This window comes from Nilaparvata lugens, chromosome 9 (assembly GCF_014356525.2).
Source record: "Nilaparvata lugens isolate BPH chromosome 9, ASM1435652v1, whole genome shotgun sequence".
NCBI lineage: Eukaryota > Metazoa > Arthropoda > Insecta > Hemiptera > Delphacidae > Nilaparvata > Nilaparvata lugens.
In genome coordinates, this window is record NC_052512.1 from 3,095,798 (window position 1) to 3,115,009 (window position 19,212).

The 19,212-nt window shown below is 36.3% G+C and overlaps 1 protein-coding gene across 1 annotated transcript in view; it reads right to left on the reverse strand.

The window, feature by feature from the left end:
• The window catches only part of LOC111050532, an 86,039-nt gene that overhangs the window by 53,297 nt on the left and 13,530 nt on the right, over positions 1-19,212 (reverse strand). Inside the window, exon 2 of the mRNA XM_039435405.1 lies at positions 10,645-10,886. Within this exon, the coding sequence (XP_039291339.1) occupies positions 10,645-10,886 (242 nt within the window). The remainder of the gene's footprint in view (positions 1-10,644; positions 10,887-19,212) is intronic.

The following is a 19,212-nucleotide window of genomic DNA, read 5'->3' on the forward strand; positions in this document are numbered from 1 at the left end:
GCGAGCATTGAGTTTGTTAGTTGTCATCAAATTGTGTTACCGAAAACAGATCACTTTGTCACATTGTTGATTGATCACTATCATAAAACAAACTGTCATGCAGGGCCTCATTTATTGTTGTCACTAATTAGACAGAAGTTCTGGATATTGTCCGCTCGTACAGTTATTCGTAATCGTGTTCATAAATGTAATATCTCTTTTGTAGTCCAAAAGAGATCACACCCAAAATGGGTAACCTACTGTCTTGTCGTGTCACGTCATGTAAACCCTTCCAAGAATGTGGAGTGGACTATGCAGGTCCAATAAATATCACCATGGCTAGGCGCAGGAATCCTTTCATCCTTGAAGCCTACATATGTTTGTTTGCATGGCGACAAAGGCAGTACACATTGAGCTGGTGTCAGGTTTATCAACGCCTCAATTTTTGGATGCTTTCCGGCGATTCTTATAGCGTCGTGGGCCCTGTCGTGTAATGCACTCCGATTGTGGTACGAATTTTGTTGGTGCCAACGAAGAATTGTCACAATTACTGAATTCAGCAGCCTTTCAAGAAATGTCCTCATCTCAGTTGTCGGAGTACCGTATTGAATGGAAATTCTTACCGCCAGGTAGTCCTAATTTTGGTGGCATATGGGAGGCGAACGTTAAGTCAGTTAAGTCACACGTGTTCCGTGTGATTGGGAAACAGTTGTTGACCTACGAAGAGTTAAACACCGTATTAGTACAAATCGAAGCCGTGCTGAATTCAAGACCCCTGTGTCCATTGAGCTCAGATCCGCGCGAACCACTAGCGCTCACACCCGCACATTCCCTGACATTGACACCTCTCAAATATCTTCCTATGCAGGATGTCGAAAAATGTTCAATTAATCGTTTGAACATCATTTCACACAATTCGCACTAATAACATACATCTCTCCATTATTTTTTATGTTCACATGAGTATAATACTATGAATTTGAGTGAAATTTTTAATATTTTTTGCAATTGTGAAGGAAGATTTTTGTTTGGATTCGTATTTGGAAATTGATCAATGTGATAGATTTAAAACTGTAGTAAATACATTCATTTGGACTCAAAATTGTGTGTGAAATAAGTTATCATTTGAGTTAGGTAAGTCACATAGCATTTAGACTGTGCATTTCAAATTAAGGTGTGTAGCAGTTTGGGGCAAATGCCTGTTGTTTTCACCTGGATTGTATTTGCATATGAATAAATGAATTAATTAATCAATAAATGAATCGTTTCGAGTTAGTCAGCCAAATAATTCAATCTTTTTGGAGTAGATGGTGAAAGGAGTACCTCCACGAATTACAGGTCAGACAGAAGTGGTGTAAAGATACAGCGTCGCTCACAGTCGGAATGGTGGTGATAGTGGACCAGCCTAATCTTCCCCACTTGAAGTGGCCAATGGGTGTGATTGAGGAGGTATTTCCCGGATCAGACGGAATTGTAAGGGTGGCTACAGTACAGTTGGTTAATGGGCGTTATAAGCGGCCGGCTACAAAACTGTATCCATTGCCAACTCAATGACCATTATTCTCCCATAGCCTTGTATTCATCAAGTTGTTTGTTTTGTTTTTTTTTTGTGTAGTTAACACATTTTGTTTATTGGTCTTTTGTTTCATTTGGTGTTGGTTTTTTCTAGCATGTTTTTGTGAGTTTGCGGATTTTTTGTGTTTCTAGCTTTGGCTGAAAATTAATTTTTCAGGGTCAGGGGTATGTTGACGTCGTTTGAATTTAATGGAGTTTGGCGCTGAGCAGTTAGTTTTGAATCTCCCCCATCTACTGGTGCTCTCTAGTTCATAACTGTTTAATTGTTTGTTCTGTAGTTTTCAGATCAGTCGGTGTGCATAGCTGCCTTCATTGACAGGATAGCTCGACTCGTTTGTTTTGATTTGTATTTCTATAGGAAATTATACATTGTAATTCTGTGTCTCCGATTGTAGGGAGTAATAATTGATTTTAAAGTACATGTGAGAATTTGAGTATTTTTTATATCGGAAGTAGTAGTGAATACCTTGTAAAATTGAGAAGCAGAATTCCATACATGATTCAACAACTCTCTGCAACTGTCTACATCATAAATCATCAGAGGTCAAGTGATTTATTTACATTTCTCTATTCCTTAATTCTTTCCTTTACCCTTTTACCACCCAAACCTATAGGTAAAAATCACTCTGACTTACAGCGTAGATCATCAACCGGGGTAAGTTTTAATAATAGAGTTTTTCATTGCATCATGAATGGTACTAGATGGAATGGAATTAGTACTTTTCTGTCAGAATATATTGAATATTAAATCGTTTAAAATTACAGTCCACTTAATCAGAAATTTGTATAACTACATATTATATTGATCAAATGTAAACTTAGAAGGAGAAGCCAATACTAAACATTGTAAAATTGATGAATAATCTGGTAGAAGAGCTTGACTCAGAAGATATAAATGATATTGCAACTCTGGATCCTAAATATGTGATTGATTGCTTGGAACAGTTCAACCTGAGAATAATTAGTTTCAATATCAGAAGTTACAACAAGAATGTTGACGAGTTCCTGATCCAATTAGAGGACTTACAGTGTGACTTTGATGTAATTGTATTAACAGAATGCTGGATTTCTTGCAATACAACTCCACGCATGATAAGTAACTACATTCTATATGCAACAGATAAGAATCATCTACGGAATGATGGAGTCATTGTATACGTTAAAACTGATATTAAAGTTGAAGTTGAGGAGCCAGAAATTCGACACGCCAACTGTTTAAATCTCCGCCTCGAAACTCAAGGAAGTATATTTGTCATTACTGCAATATATAGGTCACCTTCCAACCCAGATTTGACAGAATTCATCAACGGTATGAGACATCTGTTCGAGGGATCAAGTCAAAATCCCCATGTAATTGTAGTAGACTTCAATATTAGCACCATAGAACCAAACAAGCATCGTCAACTGCATGATTATGAGAACTTACTCAGTGAATTTGGTTTTTCTCACTGTATTAAACAGCCTACTTGCGTCCACGACAACACCGCTACATACTTGGATCACATTTTAGTGAATTTCAAAAAAGACCTGATGCCAATAGTTTTTTTCAAAACTCATTAACAGACCACTACATCACTATTCTAGGAATAAGAAGCAACAAAGATATTGATAATGCAGAGAAGAAGCAAAACAGAGAAGTCTTCAACAAAGTCAAGTTTTCATCACTGCTTGTGGAAGAAACATGGGACTCCATTCATAGTACTGAAGGCGCATTGAAAGAGTTTGTCACTATAATGAATAAGCACGTGAAAGAATGTAAGAAAGCTTACTTCTGTAGTGTTGGGCATCCTGCTCATGACGTCAGAAAAGCAATGGAGTGAAGTCTTTGTATTAAGCCAGTCGGGCGGTCTAGTTTTGTAAAGTCTTTTTGTGAGTTAAAAAGTAATAAGTCAATAAAGAATCAAGTGTCTAACAGTCTTTTATTAACGAGTACTCCAAATAATCATATTAAAGTATAAACATCATATTTGGCGACGAGATAGTGAAGGCGACAATGGTGAAGTTGTGCGTCGCGTGTTCCTGTTTTGTGGTTATGTACTCTGGCGCCTTTATTCGTGGACTGTGTCATAGTTACGTTTTTTGTTCGGTGTTTTGTATTCGTGTTTGAACTATGTTTGTCTCGATTTCGGTTATCGTGTTTTGTACTATGTTTTCCGGACTTGGTCAAATTTCTTTGCGTGTGTTTGAAATCATAGACTATGTTTAGACTATAATCTAATCTCACTTACATGTCTCGTGTCAACATGTCCAAACCTCCAGTTTTCGAACCCAGTGTGGAGGACTTTGAATCCTTATTGGAGCGTCTCGAACTATATTTTAGCATCGAAGGTTTCAAGGATGAGGTAAAAAAGGTCACTTTTGTGTCAATCTTCCTCCGTCTGTCTATGCGAAGTTGAAAACAGCATTGTCTCCCGTCGAAATCGCAACAGCCACATATGAACAGTGCATACAGGCTTTGACAAACCGATATAAACCAGTGTGTAAAGTAATACCAGAACGATATAAATTTCATTCTCGAAAGCAGCTTGCAGGCGAGTCGCTACACGACTATATTTCAGCGATAGCTCGTTTGTCCACCACCTGTAAATTTGGAAGCTTTCATAACCAGGCTTTACGTAATAGGTGTCTGGCCTACTACAAACGTCAATGGTGAGTCGGCTTTTGTCTGAGCCAGATGACATGAAATTTGATACTGCTTGTCGTCTAGTATTAGAAATGGAATTGGTTGAGAAGTCCACTTTGGTCTTGGCTGGTGATGCTACAGAGACTCTCATGGTATCGTCTACGTCTTCACGTTCCTTGTCTCGCCAGTCCAGGCAAGGTTCGTCACCACGGCAGGGTTATCCTGAGCAGTCGCCGTCACGTCTGTCATCGTACCGGTCCCGATCGGATTCGTCACCAAGGTCGGGGTCTCCTGCACGTTCCTGGTCGGTTCCTGGTCAGTAGTCATCCATGTCGCAGAGGGATTCATCTCCGGGTCGAGCGGGTCTATTGGTCTCCAGGGGTCGCTCGCCGTCGCCTTCTCAACAGTCAGAAAAGGGACTGAGAAAAAGATGCCGTCACTGTTTCTCCAGGCATTCTCCTGTACAGGTCACACGGCAGAATGTTGTGACCAGCAAAGAGTAAATTATGTCAAATCCACAGTCAATGTGTCAGTCAATTCATCACAATCAGGTCAGTGTGATTTATTATTTGTGAATATTGTCATTAATGGCAAATCAGTGCGTTTTCTAGTGGATACCGGGAGTTCAATTACTATTTTAAGCTCAGCTATTGCAAGGGCTCCAGTTGTTGTCACAATTAGTGCCTTATTTCGGAGCTATAAGGGGTGTTAATAATAATCTGCTACACGTCCTTGGTTCATGCAAGGTAGAAGTTGTTTACAATGATGTATATACTAAGCTATCTGCTGTTGTAATCGATCAAATTTCATGTCAAGCTATATTAGGTAGAGATTGGTTGTCGGAAATTGCACCCAATTGGGCAAATAATTGGGCCAAAGTCTAATGAAAATGATAATTTTTGTTTGTCTATTGCAAAAAATGAACTGTGGAAACGCTTGCCAAGTCATATCCAAGAGTGTTTTCAAACAAAGATAATGAGAAACCCATATCGAAATTTAAGGTTAGTCTGAATTTGAAGGATGACAACGTCCAGCCTATTTTTCACAGATAATACACTGTACCATATGCACTGCGGGACGAAATTGGTAATGAATTGGATAGATTGGAGGCAAAGGGAATAATTAAAGGTGAAAACATCTGATTGGGCCAGTCCCATGGTAATAGTCCCTAAACCGAATGGAAAAATCCGTATGTGCGCTGATTTTAAGGTAACACTGAATAAATATTTAAAAGTAGATCAACATCCAATGCCGGTTCCTGATGATATTTTCAATAATTTTACCGGTTGTACTGTATTTTGTCGTTTGGATTTAACTGAAGCTTATTTACAGTTAGAAGTTCATGAATCAAGCAGAGATTTATTAGTTGTAAATAATACAATAAAGGGTCTGTATCGCTTCATTCGTTTATGTTTTGGTTTGTCGTCTGCTTGCGCGATATTTCAGTCTGTAATTGAGTCAATTTTAGTGGGAATCGATAACGTTTCTCCCTATTTGGATGATGTTTTGATAGATAGTAAAGATCATGATTCGTGTAAAGAAACTTTGAACAGGGTACTGAGACGCCTTGAAGAATACAATGTCAAGTTAAATATTCAAAAGTCTGAGTTTTTTGTCAAATCTTTAGTATTTTTGGGTTTTGAATTATCAGCTAACGGTAGAGTACCGTCTACTTCTAAGATTGAAAAGATTTTGGCAATGCCGCAACCTGAGAATTTAACACAGTTGAAAGCTTTTGTTTCCATGTTCAATTATTATCGTAATTTTGTACATATGTGTCCTGATATCTTAGAACTATTTCATAAGTTAATGCGCAAAGATGAACCATGGTTTTGGAATTCAGACTGTATGGTTGCATTTTCAAAGTGTAAAACTGCATTGTCAGAAGCTTCACTTCTCACGATTTACGATCCAAGTAAAGAATTAGTGTTATCTGTAGATTCCAGTTCGTTTGGCGTTGGTGCTGTTTTGAGTCAAATTATTGATGGGGAGGAGCGTCCGATTTCTTTTGAATCGGCGACATTATCGCCAGCACAAAGAAATTATTCACAGTTGGATAAGGAAGCGCTTGCTATTATTTTTGGAGTGAAAAAGTTTCATAAATATTTGTGGGGTAGGAAATTTACTATTTGTAGCGATCACTTACCATTGAAAACTCTATTTGGAGAAAATAAGAAAATTCCAGTAATGGCTTCATCCAGACTGGGCTGAAGATGGGCTGTTATTTTATCACCATATAATTATCAAATTGTACATAAGAAAGGAGTTTTGATTCCTCATGCTGATGTATTTTCACGTTTACCGTCAGCTTGTAGTGTAGAAGAGCATGAAGTTTGTTTCATTTATTTATCAACGCCGTTAATAGATGTAGATGAAGTGTATGAACACACTTGCAAAGACGAGTTGTTGAGTAAGGTTATTGAATATGTAACAAATGGTTTTCCACATACTATTGATGCTAATATGAAAGTTTTTGAGAGTAATCAATGTTCATTATCTGTGGTAAATAAATGTCTCTATTTTGGAGATCGCATTGTCGTACCAAGAAGTTTGAGAAAAAAGTATTAGGGGTAATTCATTCCAGTCATGCCGGTGTGGTACGATGTACGATCTAAATTATTGGCTCACTCATATTGTATGGTGGCCAGGTCTAGATAATGATATTTATCATACAGTTCAGTCTTGCGAAATTTGTCAGTCAACTAGAAACAGGTCAAACAATCAATACCGTCAACCTTGGCCGTCTGCCAAGAGTCCATGGGAAAGAGTACACATTGATTTATTTGATTTTCAAACTAATAAGTACTTGATATGTTGTGATTCCTATTCTAAATGGATAGAATGTTTTCTTTTGAAAGACAGAAGTGATTTCCGCTTGGTATTGTCAAAATTAGCTGAAATGTTTTCTAGATTCTCATTTCCACGTACTTTGGTCTGTGATAATGGACCAGCACCTTTTAGTTCACATGAAATGAAAGATTTTTGTCAACGGAAGGGAATTAAATTGATTTATTCACCTCCGTATTCGCCGCAATCAAATGGTCTGGCAGAGCGTAGTGTGCAAACCTTCAAAATTCTATTGTCCAAGTTTAATCTGGACCAAGATGCAAATAAGCCCACATGATTTGCTGTTTGATTGTTTATTTGCGTATAGAAGTACTCCTTCTTCTGTTACGGGTAAATCACCAATGTCTGTCATATTGAATTTTGAAACAAAAGTACCACTGACAAATTTGAAAAAGACTGTTACTTTCAAAGATGATTTGGTCGAAAGTTGGAGTATTGAAAATCAGAATATTAAAAATAATGTGTTCAAGAAACCGGTCCCAAAATATCATAGAGATCAAATTGTATGGATTAATTGTAATAAGAAAAATGATAGTTATGGTGTCAAGTATGAACTAGGTAGAGTTGTTGAGAGGATAAGTAATTTTGTGTATTTGGTCAAGCTAGCTAATAATGTAATTTTCAAAGTCCATGTCAATCAACTCAGGGAGTTTTATGAGAATGCTAAGTTGAGCAAAGCATTAGCGGCAACAGTGCCAAGTATTGATCTTGAAACGGGTGTAAGGGGAGAAAGAAATAGTGTGAATAATGAGGAAAGGAATGCGGTAGATAACAATGATAATAGAGTGGATAATGATGGTCAAGTCAGGAGGTCACAAAGAGTGATCAGAAGGCCAAATAGATACTCTGATTCGAATTTCTGGTAATTATGGATTTGTTGCTCAACCGAAAATGTTGTAATGTCTTTTTATTGTTTAATATTGATATGTTATGTTATAAGTTAATATGTCTTGTCTAGTTGAAAGTCAATTAAGTAAGTCAGTCAATTTGGTCTGTTTATCAATAAAAAAAACTGTACTATCGGTTATGTCTTAATTTATGGGTCTATGTCGTTTTGTTTGTCATATAATCAATTATTATGAGTATATGATTGTCTGTCATGAGTATTTACGATAACGTCTTTATTGGAAATTGTCTTATGTGAAGTTTCAGTCTTATAAACATGTATTATTTAAAATGTCTTAGTCTTGAAAGTTTTGAAGTCTTGTCAATTAAAGGGGGGAGCAGTGTAGTGTTGGGCATCCTGCTCATGACGTCAGAAAAGCAATGGAGTGAAGTCTTTGTATTAAGCCAGTCGGGCGGTCTAGTTTTGTAAAGTCTTTTTTGGAATAATAATAACATCAATAAGAAGAGGAGATAAACTTCACAAACAATGTAGAAATAATACATCAAATTTGCAACTACACCAATATTACAGAAAATTCAGAAACCTATTAGCTAGAGTTATAGAAGAAGCAAAAAAACAATATTTTTCCCACATGTTGGAAACTTGAGAGATGCAAAGTAGACATGGAAGGTGATTCGTGAAATAACTGAAGTTCAGAGACCAAGAACACAAATCAAAAAACTGAATGTACAAGGAAGAGAATTGAAACTGGGAGAGAATGATGAAGACATTGCAAAAGTTTTCAACGAATTCTTCCAAAATATTGTATCCGAACTGGCACAAAATATATTAAACAATCAACAACCTGCAAACGAATCCACAGTTACAAACACTAGAGTATGTGAGACAATATTTTTTACACCTGTAGATGAAGAAGAAATGATAAAATTAATCAGCAGTCTCAAATCAGACAGCGCACCAGGCCCAGATAACTTCAGACCAGAGCTCTTCAAACAGAACAGTGAAGCTCTTGCTAGACCATTAACACTGATTGCCAATAAAATCCTAGGAGAAGGTACCTTTCCTCAGTGTTTGAAGGAAGCTATTATATGCCCAATTTTTAAAGCAGGGGACAAGAAAGATTTGAACTGTTATAGACCAATATCACTTTTAAATATATTAGCAAAAATTTTAAGAAATGTATCAAACCAAGACTTATTAACTTCCTTGAAAAGAAACATATATTACCACCAAATCAATATGGCTTTAAATCAAACTGTAGTACCAATGATGCAATCCACAATGTCATTTCACAAATAACTGAAAAATTCAAATGTGAAGAGAAACCACTGGCAATTTTCCTGGAACTGAAAAAAGCATTTGATACTGTGTCACATGATATTCTGCTGGAGAGACTCTTCAACTATGGACTCAGAGGAGTGGCATGGGATCTATTCAAAAGCCAATGGTCAAACCGGACCCAGAGTGTCAGAGTCAATGGACAAAGGAGCAGCAAACTCAAAGTTGAATATGGAGTACCGCAAGGTACAGTCCTTGGTCCAATACTCTTCTTGATCTATATAAATCCTCTGTGCAGTATGGAAATTGAAGGCAATATCACCACCTTTGCAGATGACACAGTTCTTTTGTTTTCAGGACCAACGAGGCCAATAGCCTGGAGTAAAGCTGAAACTGGATTACAGAAAATCTCACATTGGCTAAACCAGAATCTTCTCACTCTTAACTATGACAAGACCCACTTTCTAACTTTCTCAGCTACACAACATGGACAGCCCACAGAAAACCTTCTAACAGTCAACTTTTCCAACAACACGGCATTCACTATCCACATAAAACCAACAATAAAATACCTCGGCATTATACTGGATTCTTTTCTACGCTGGGATCATCATATAAATTGCCTCTGCAAGAAGTTAACAAAAATAATATTCAAGTTCAAAATGCTGAGAACAATTATAGACGAGAAGTGCATGAAGATGGTCTACTATTCCTTAGTCCAGTCTTTGGTTACCTATGGAATTATAGGATGGGGAGGAACAAACTATGTTCACCTCGACCCCCTTATAAAAGTGCAAAAACTAATAATTGAAATAATCAAGCAGAGGCCACCTCGTTATCCATCAAACCAGCTCTACAATGAGTTTTGTGTGATGGACGCAAGACAACTCTACTCCCTAGGAATTATTTGCAGACTGCACAAGAACCCAGAAAGCTTTCAAAACAGAAACCACTGGCATAACACAAGAAATAGAAGCCTACTTATCACGAACGTGGCTAGGAAGGCAACATACCAACGATACTTCAACCACCTAGCACCAAAACTCCACAATTTACTTCCTGTATACATCAAGCTAATAGAGAACTCAAGAAAATTTAAATGTGCCGTTAAAAACTGGATCATACAACTGGAAGATATAATATAGAAAACATAGTTTCGAATATTTATAAATTGCAAGCACACGCCCTTTTTCAAGTCTTTTTACATGACTGGACTAAAATAGATAGATAATAGAATATTATTATTTTACTTGTAACTTATTCTTGATGGTTTTGGAGGAGGAGGAGGATGATGAGTTGAAGGAGGAGGATGAGAAGGAGGAGGAAGAGGAGGAGGAGGAGGAGGAGAAGGAGGAGGAGGAGGGGGATGGGGAGGGGAGGAGGAGGAGGAGAAGGATGAGGAGGAGGATGAGGAGGAGGAAGAGGAGGAGGAGGATGATGAGGAGGAGGAGGAGGAGGAGGAGGAGGAACAGAGGAACAGTAATGTTTTACTTACAGTTGATGATCGTTGATGTTCCTATGTGAGTCAGGCGGGGCCAGAATGACCTTGGTGATCGTATCTCGCACTTTGTAGTCCGGTGGACCACCACTAGTCATGGTGGTCAGAGTGGTGTCCTTCGCGCCAACGGTCACCTTCTTCTGTAGCGCCGGGTTGACCGGTTGCGAATCGATTTGCTGGTAAACCACAAGCGATCCCCCTGGCATTGGCTGGCCAACACTGGACCCGATCAGCACCGCCTGAAATTGATTAGGTGGTTAGTTAATTGACTGAGTTTCTTTACTTATACAGATTACAATATATTCAAGCTTGAACCATAGAGAGAGAGAACTATGTTATTTATGTCATCTCTGCTTGTACTAAGGAGAAAAGATACCATAAGGCTGGCCACTATCGGTAGAGCATACATCATTTGAACATACAATTTGAAACTGTTTGTCTTATTCTGCTTTGTAGTGTCGGATTAACAATTTGGTCAATAAATTGAAATGGACATAACATGCATAATATTTGGACAATTTGAGACAAAAGAAGTTTTGGGCAATAGCCTGTTTTTTTTCTTTTCCAACTATTGTATTGTTTGCTTTATCCAATAAATAAATAAATGTCCTTCATTCATGTTCATCATGCATGTTTTGTTATCAGCGAGAGGCTCCTAACATAGAATAAACAACCAATAACAATAGATGAACCACTAGTAAACTACAAATTACAATGATAGAAAAATCATTCATGGTCAAATAGAGCAGCGAAGAAAAAATGAACAACAAAATTCAGAGATACAAAAACATGACTCAACATTTTTGCTCGAAGCGTTTCGCTGTGATGAACAGTGCATGTCATGTGTATCATGCATGTCTTCCCATACAGCCTAAGAAGATACTACTAACCCTTGGTATTTATGTTCCAAATTTCACTGTTTGTTCAAGCCGATAGTTCACGTGTAATATATACTAGTGTTGGTGATTTCGTTATTCATTTATTTATTACAAAAGCAAGGATTAAGAAAATCTGAACTTAAAATTTATTGTTTTCAAGTTTTCGCACTGAAAATCGGACTCTACTTCAAAAGTGAATGTAACATGTTAACATACTTTTTGGACTAGTGCATGAAATTAATTTCGGTTAATGAAAAGTTTTGGGCTGTGCCTCTTTGTCCTCCAATAATTCAATAAATTATTGTGTTCTGTGTATCATTGAATGAATGGATGAGTAATAATAAGTTAAGACTTGGCTTTCCATACGAAAAAATAGCAGCATTACCAAATTGTGTAAAATTGTAATTATCTCAAATTTCTAATTGAATCACAGAAATTAGACAGATTTGGTAAAAATTTTTAAAACTGCTTAATATTTCTTTTACAATGATAATTTGACAGTAGAAACTACTTTTTTGACGTCTGAAAATTTTTTTCCGCCATATTAAATCCAACTTAATTTTTTTTTAATGGGAATGTGGAATTCAAATAATGGCATAGCAAGAGAAAATAAATGGTGAAAACATCAAACTGTTTCAATGCTATTCACATTTGATTGTACCAATAAATCATACAAAAGTGAAATAAATAGTAAACTAATAATAAAATGAACCTACCTTGATTCTACCTGATCTTCTCTACTTAACCTACCATACCAGGCCTACCCTACCTGACATACCCTACCTAATCTACCCCCAACACCCTTAACCTAATTAACTTGCCCTCCCTCGTACAGTCGTAAAAGGAAATTGTGGAAAGCCCGCCTCTCAGCAGGAGCGCGAAGCGCGGAGGCTGCTATCCAACCCTATACAGTGATGGAAGGCGATTGGGTGGGTGAAGCCCGCCTCACAGCCGGAGCGTGAAGCGCGGAGGCTGCTACCCAACACAATACATAGATAAAGATCAATACACGATAAAGAACAATTGGGCGGGCGAAGCCCGTTTCCCAGCCGGAGTGCGAAGCGCGGAGGATGCTATCAGATCAGATCAGATCATTTATTTGCCATACAATAAATCAAATCCTATACAGTCATACAGTCAACACTTCATACGCTAGATTCAAGTTTATATTCAAGTTTCAGTTCTAGTTCAGACGTCGTAGAGTCAACATCGTTTTTAGTTAGCAGTCGTAGTAGGCTTATACAGTAGTCAGTAGTGTAACAGTGAAAAAGTGGAACAAAAATACGCCGAGCTTGCAATAGCCAGTGTTTCAATTTTTGATAGTTTTTAAAGCGAAATTCGCCAAATCAACGATTTTGTTAGTGAACAATGCTACGTTTCCTCTTTCTTGTTTTGTAAACAACAAACAACGAAATGGGTGCATTACCGGGAAATCTACAGCCAGAATACGAGGACAATGATCTGTTTCATTCGCCATCGAAAGTAGAAAATGAAAATGACATTGTGAACATTGTGAGCGAAAAAAGTTTCAAATGTGAAATAAAAAACTTTAAAAATGTGCAAAAAGAATTCTTGAAATGGGGATCGGAAGTTTACAACGTGAAAAGGAAATTATCAAGAGAGGATTATGATAATTTTGTTGAACTGTGCAATAGACTTTGTATTATCACAGAAAGAGCGGAAACCAGGTACAATGTTGCGGAGTCCGACGCAAAAATTTACGAGAGAATTGAGAAAATTGAACAAAGTGTTGCGAAGCTTGCGGTGGGGATGACCAACGGTCAAAACGGAAAAAAATCTTTCGCGGAGGTGGTCCAACTACCGACTAGGAGGAAGGCAGCTGATGCTGTTGGCCAAACCGGAGAAGCAGCCGTACAACCAGCAGCCAAACCAACCAAAACAGAGCCCAAGGTCAGGAAAATCACGCCAAAAGAGAACGTCTTGATTGTGAAACCGGAGAACGAGACTACAGACGAGAAACAGAGCAGTGAAAATATCCGAAAAATTTTGAAAAAGAACATTAGTAGAGAACAGAATCTCAAGATAAAAAAGCAGTCAACGTCAGAGGAGGTGGATTACTGCTGGTGCTAGACCCTAAGACTGAGAAATATAAGTTTTTGAGTAATAAAATATTGCAGGAAAACGAAATGAAGGTAAGTGAGCCACTAATCAGGAAGCCAAAAGTAATAATTTACAATGTTTGTAGTGATATGGAAATCAATGAATTAACTGAGGAAATTTATGAGCGTAACTTTTCCTTAATGGATAAAAATAAATTCTGCACAAACTTTAAGCCAAAATTTAAGCTAGTGCCAAAAAATGGGAAAACTGTCCACTGGGTCATTGAATGTTCGGGTGAAATTAGGAAGGAAATGATAAACGAACAGAGAATTCTTATAGACTGGAATTCCTGTAGAGTTCGAGACTATACAGCAGTTTCAAGGTGTTTTAAGTGCCAGAAACTGAACCATGTAAGTAAGCATTGTCCTGATAGCCAAAGTACTTGCGCACACTGTGCCGTTAAGGGTCATGACATCAAGGAATGCCCAAACAAAGAAAAAAGTCCATACTGCATAAACTGCTCGAACATTGAAAAAAATCACAACCATAAAGCAAATGATAAAGATTGCCCCACCTACCGAAAAGCGTTACAACAAATCATAGATAAAACAGATTATGGTATTTAAAAAAATAATTAATAAATTGATAAATAAAAAAATTAGCAATAGCTCCATGAGTTATGAGCCCCGAAATGTAGATCTCGCCCAAGTTCTAACTCGTATAGAAATATTCAACTCAACCTGTAAAACTCCTAAAAGTAGAGTAAATCTTAATAAAACAAAATAAAACTTGTAGCACCCTTTATTTCTTAAAAAACTTAAAATAAATAAATAAATAATAAATAAAGAGTGCTACAAGTTTTATTTTGTTTTATTAATTTAAAAGCAGACCATTTCAATAAGTGTTTTAGAGTAAATCTTGTATATAATTTTGGTGAACATGTAGATGTAATGATAAGTTTTGTTAAATTAAGTAAGGGTAACTTTAAAACATCCAAGGGTTTCGCAGCTCTGACGAGAAAAACTAAATTTACACATGAAGAATGGATACAACTTGACCAATTAAAAAATACTAATATAAAACTCTTTCAAAATCTTGTAAATAATAATCCATTATTATTGATAGAATGTACCAAAGAAATTGAGCTCAACTTCTTTTCAATTTTCAAAACCTTAAACAAATGGGCTGAAACAAATTATCCATTAATTGTTGGTGTTGATTGTTTCAATGATTTTCTTGAGATGACTGCCACTAGTCTATTGAGTAATGTGCTGGAGGCGGATAGTCTTAGATTTGTATTCGCGTACCGTGGCTATTGTGAACTTAAATTCCTCAACATCCCTGATGCTTCTGATAGTTCAAAATGTCCACCTGAAACCCCTTTAGGATTTTTCCCGGGCTATACAAAACTCGAAGTTTACTTAAACTCTATGATAGAACTTCGTCACATTATTCAAAAGACTGATACAGAAAATGCGAAGATATACAAACAACTTCTCTCAACAATAACACAATCCAACATTGCAAGCTCGAACGGAGAAATTATGAATGATTTGAAAGGGAGTACGATAATACAATAAAGCGATTTCTTTTCAGAACAAACTTAGTTTACACAACGGGTTTTTGCTTGGAAGAGGGAGGGAAGTACGTAAAATTCCAGCCCCACCAATCAAGATTTGAAACTATGGAAAGATACGTCCTGGTGACCAAAGATACAATACTTATGCCTAATGGCAAATTATTAGCGAATATAAATAAATTAAACTCCAAGGATTGTAAGTTACCCAATATTAAATGGTATGACGGAGTACCTGGTTGTGGGAAACCCTACTTCATAGTTTCTAAGCATGATCCTGGAAGAGACCTTGTCCTTAGTCAAACACGAGCTGGCATAAAATCTATTCGTGAAGAAGTGGTTAGGATGCATGATATCGATGATGAAAGGAGCATAAACTTAGATTATAGAACTGTGGGATCTTACATTATAAATAGCTCGGGTGAAAAAACGTATGAAAGAGTTTTCATTGATGAAGTATTATTAATGCATGCTGGTTACATTGGTTACATAGCTGAATTCGAATTGAGTAAAGGACAAGAAATAATTGTAGTTGGTGACTGACAACAGTTACCTTACATTGAGAGAAGCTGCTTGGAAACGAAATGGCATGAAATGTGTGGCTGCTTCTGTGAGCCGTATGCATACCTTTCAAAAACCCGCAGATGCCCGCTATGCACTTCCCCCCCCCCACTATAACATCATCGCTACGCTAAATAGTAAAATCTCATCCATACTTCCGACACACAGATTAGGTGAACATCATTTTATATTCTCGGAGACCCTTTTTTTGACCTTCACACAGCAGGAGAAACAAAGAGTAGCTGAAGCACTAAATTGGGGAGAAAATACTTGGAAAGGATGGAAACTTCATACTATTCACGAAGCACAAGGACTAACATCTAAAAACGTAGTATTAATCAGAGTAGATTACCGGAACAGAGAAATTTATAACAGTATCCAACATGCAATAGTTGCTCTTTCACGCCACACCAATACTTTCAGATATTTAACTACGAGTGTAGAAAAAGATGCAATAGACAAACTCATTGATAAATTAAGAACAACAAATGAAACTGATCTTGAAAAGTGGAACAGAGATAGATTATGCATGCTTGATAACAGACTTGATCATGGCTGATATTGATGAAATTCTTACTTTGCTGGAAATTGATAACATCACTCCTGAAATCGATGAGTATATATCAATTATGTTCCTTCAATAAATGAAGAAAATATTGAATTCTTAAATATCTTCTCGACCAATATCCGCAGCCTTCATGCAAATTTCAATCAGTTAATCTGTTGTATAAACAGCTTAAAAACAGATATCCATGTAATAGTTCTTACTGAGAACATTCCATTTACTTACAAGATCCCAGGTTACACCAAAGTAAATAAATATTCGAAAATTAACAAATGCGACGGTCTGTGCATTTATATTAGAGATAATATTGATGTCAGTGTGATCGCTTGTGACATTGTTGATGCAAACTCGTTGTGTTTGTACTTGAAAACACCAAATGATAAAATGTTCAGAGCTATAGGAATTTATAGATCACCCAGTAAGCATAACACCGAGAATTTTGTCAACAGCCTAAACCATTTCCTTGACAATATACCCAATTCAATTAGTGTTTGTATGGTTGGTGATATAAATATAAATATTCAATCAACTAGTATACAGGTTCAGGAATACATGCATATTTTAATGAGCAAAGGCTTTAAATCTCATATAAATGGAAGTACTAGAGTATCAACCACATCTGAATCGTGCATAGATCATATCTTTTTCAAAAACACAAATAGCAATTTCAGCTTTATATTTGGAAACATCTTCAAGACAACAATAACGGATCATTATTCGGTTCTATTACATTTAGGTAATGAACAGAATCCCGAAACCTCTTCAAATAGAAATATGCCTGCAAACAGCATAAAAATATCATACAACTACAGACTTCTTGCTGAAAAATTGGAAAAAGAAAACTGGAATACAATTTTTGGAAATGAAGATATAGATATACTTGTTGAAAAGTTTGTGGAACGGTTAAATGGTATTATTAATTCAGTCAAAACTGAGATAAACATTCCTCGCCGAAATCGCCCTTTGAAGCCTTGGATAACGCAAGGAATAATAAGATCAATTACTATACGGGATAGAATGCATGATAGAATAAGGAAAGGTCCTGCAAATGCTGATTCAATAAATGAATACAGAATTTATCGGAACACATTGAATAGGCTCATAAGTGAAGCGAATGAGAAATATTATAAAGTTAAAATAGAGCAATGTCAAAACAATAGTTCAAAGCTTTGGAGGAGTATTAATGAGGCAATCGGGGAAGGAAAAAAGGAGTGTAACAGGATCAGAGTTGAGGCCAACAGGCTCAATGACTTTTTTACCAATGTTGGTGAAAGACAGGCTATAGCTTTGAACAATAAACTAGCGAATTCTCCCAACTTTGATCACAACAACGATATAACCGAAACACCTCTACTGAATTCTTTCTTCATGAGACCAACAGATTTTAAAGAAATTTAAGAAACAATAAAAGAACTGAAGAATAATTGTGCCCCAGGAATGGATAATCTCAATAACACAGTACTTAAGCAAATAGGCCACACTATTTCACAACCACTAGCCACGATTTTCAATAAATGTTTTGAGCAAGGCTACTTCCCCAAACACTTCAAAAAAGCCAAAATAAAACCTCTTTTCAAGCAAGGAGATTCATCAAATCCTGGCAATTACAGGCCAATCAGTCTTATCAGTAACCTGGCAAAAATTATGGGAAATATTATAATGAAGAGATAAGTCCTGTTCTTGAGCAAACATAAAATAATAAATTAAAATCAATTTGGATTTCAGGCTGAGAAGAGTACGGAAGATGCATTAATTAAATTTGCTAATACTGTTTCACAAAACCTGAATTCCAATTACAAATCTATATCATTCTTGAATATCAGGAATAATATCAGGGTTTTCTTGGATATCAAAAAAGCTTTTGATACTATTCCACATTACTCCCTTTACAATAAACTCGAGAAATATGGCTTCAGGGGAATTTTTCTAGAATTGATTAAAAGCTATTTGAGAGATAGAACACAGTCTTTAACAATAAATGGATGTACTGATACCTCTAAAATGGCCTCAGGGAACTGTACTCTCACCAATCCTTTTTATTATTTATGTGAATGATTTACTGAGCCTGAAACTAAAAAACTCAACAGCTATATCATTCGCAGATGACACTGCAGCTGTTTTCTATGGAAAATCGTGGATCGAGGCTCATGAAATTGCAGAACAGAATTGTTTTCTCATTAAAAAAATGGTTGGACAAAATGGTTAGACAAAAACACTTTGAGCTTGAACATTGATAAAACCAATTACATCACCTTTGCACTCAATACAACTGGTAAACCCGACAAAAATATGAATCTGAGACTACATTTAAACTGCAACATGAACTTCAATAACTGCACTTGTTCCATAATAAAAAGAGTAACAAGCACAAAATATCTAGGCGTCATAATAAATGAATATTTGAAGTGGGACATCCACATCAAATTTTTATGCAAAAGAATCAGATATCTTTCTTATAAATTCTACGAAGCAAAAAAAATTCTAAACTCAAGTAATCTTAAAATGGTATACTTTGCACTGGTACAGTCCATAATTCAGTATGGTATTTCAGTATGGGGGGGCTGTTATAATTCCCACTTGGAAGAGCTTTTCATAATTCAAAAATCAATCATTAAAACAATCTTGAATAAGCCTAGACTTTTCCCAACCAACCTGACTTTTGAAGAGTTTAACGTGTTGACAGTTAGACAGTTGTATGTAATGAATGTAGTGAAGTATATATTTAAATATAAAAATAATTTCATTTGCACCAATAATACTATCAATAATCAATACAATTTAAGACCCACCTCAAATAAGTACCTAATCTATCATACTAACAATGAAAATATTAGAAGACAACTCATTTATTTAAGCACTAAAATTATAAATAAAAATTCCTGAACAAATTATTAGCTGTGCCAAGATAACAAAAAAGTAAAAAC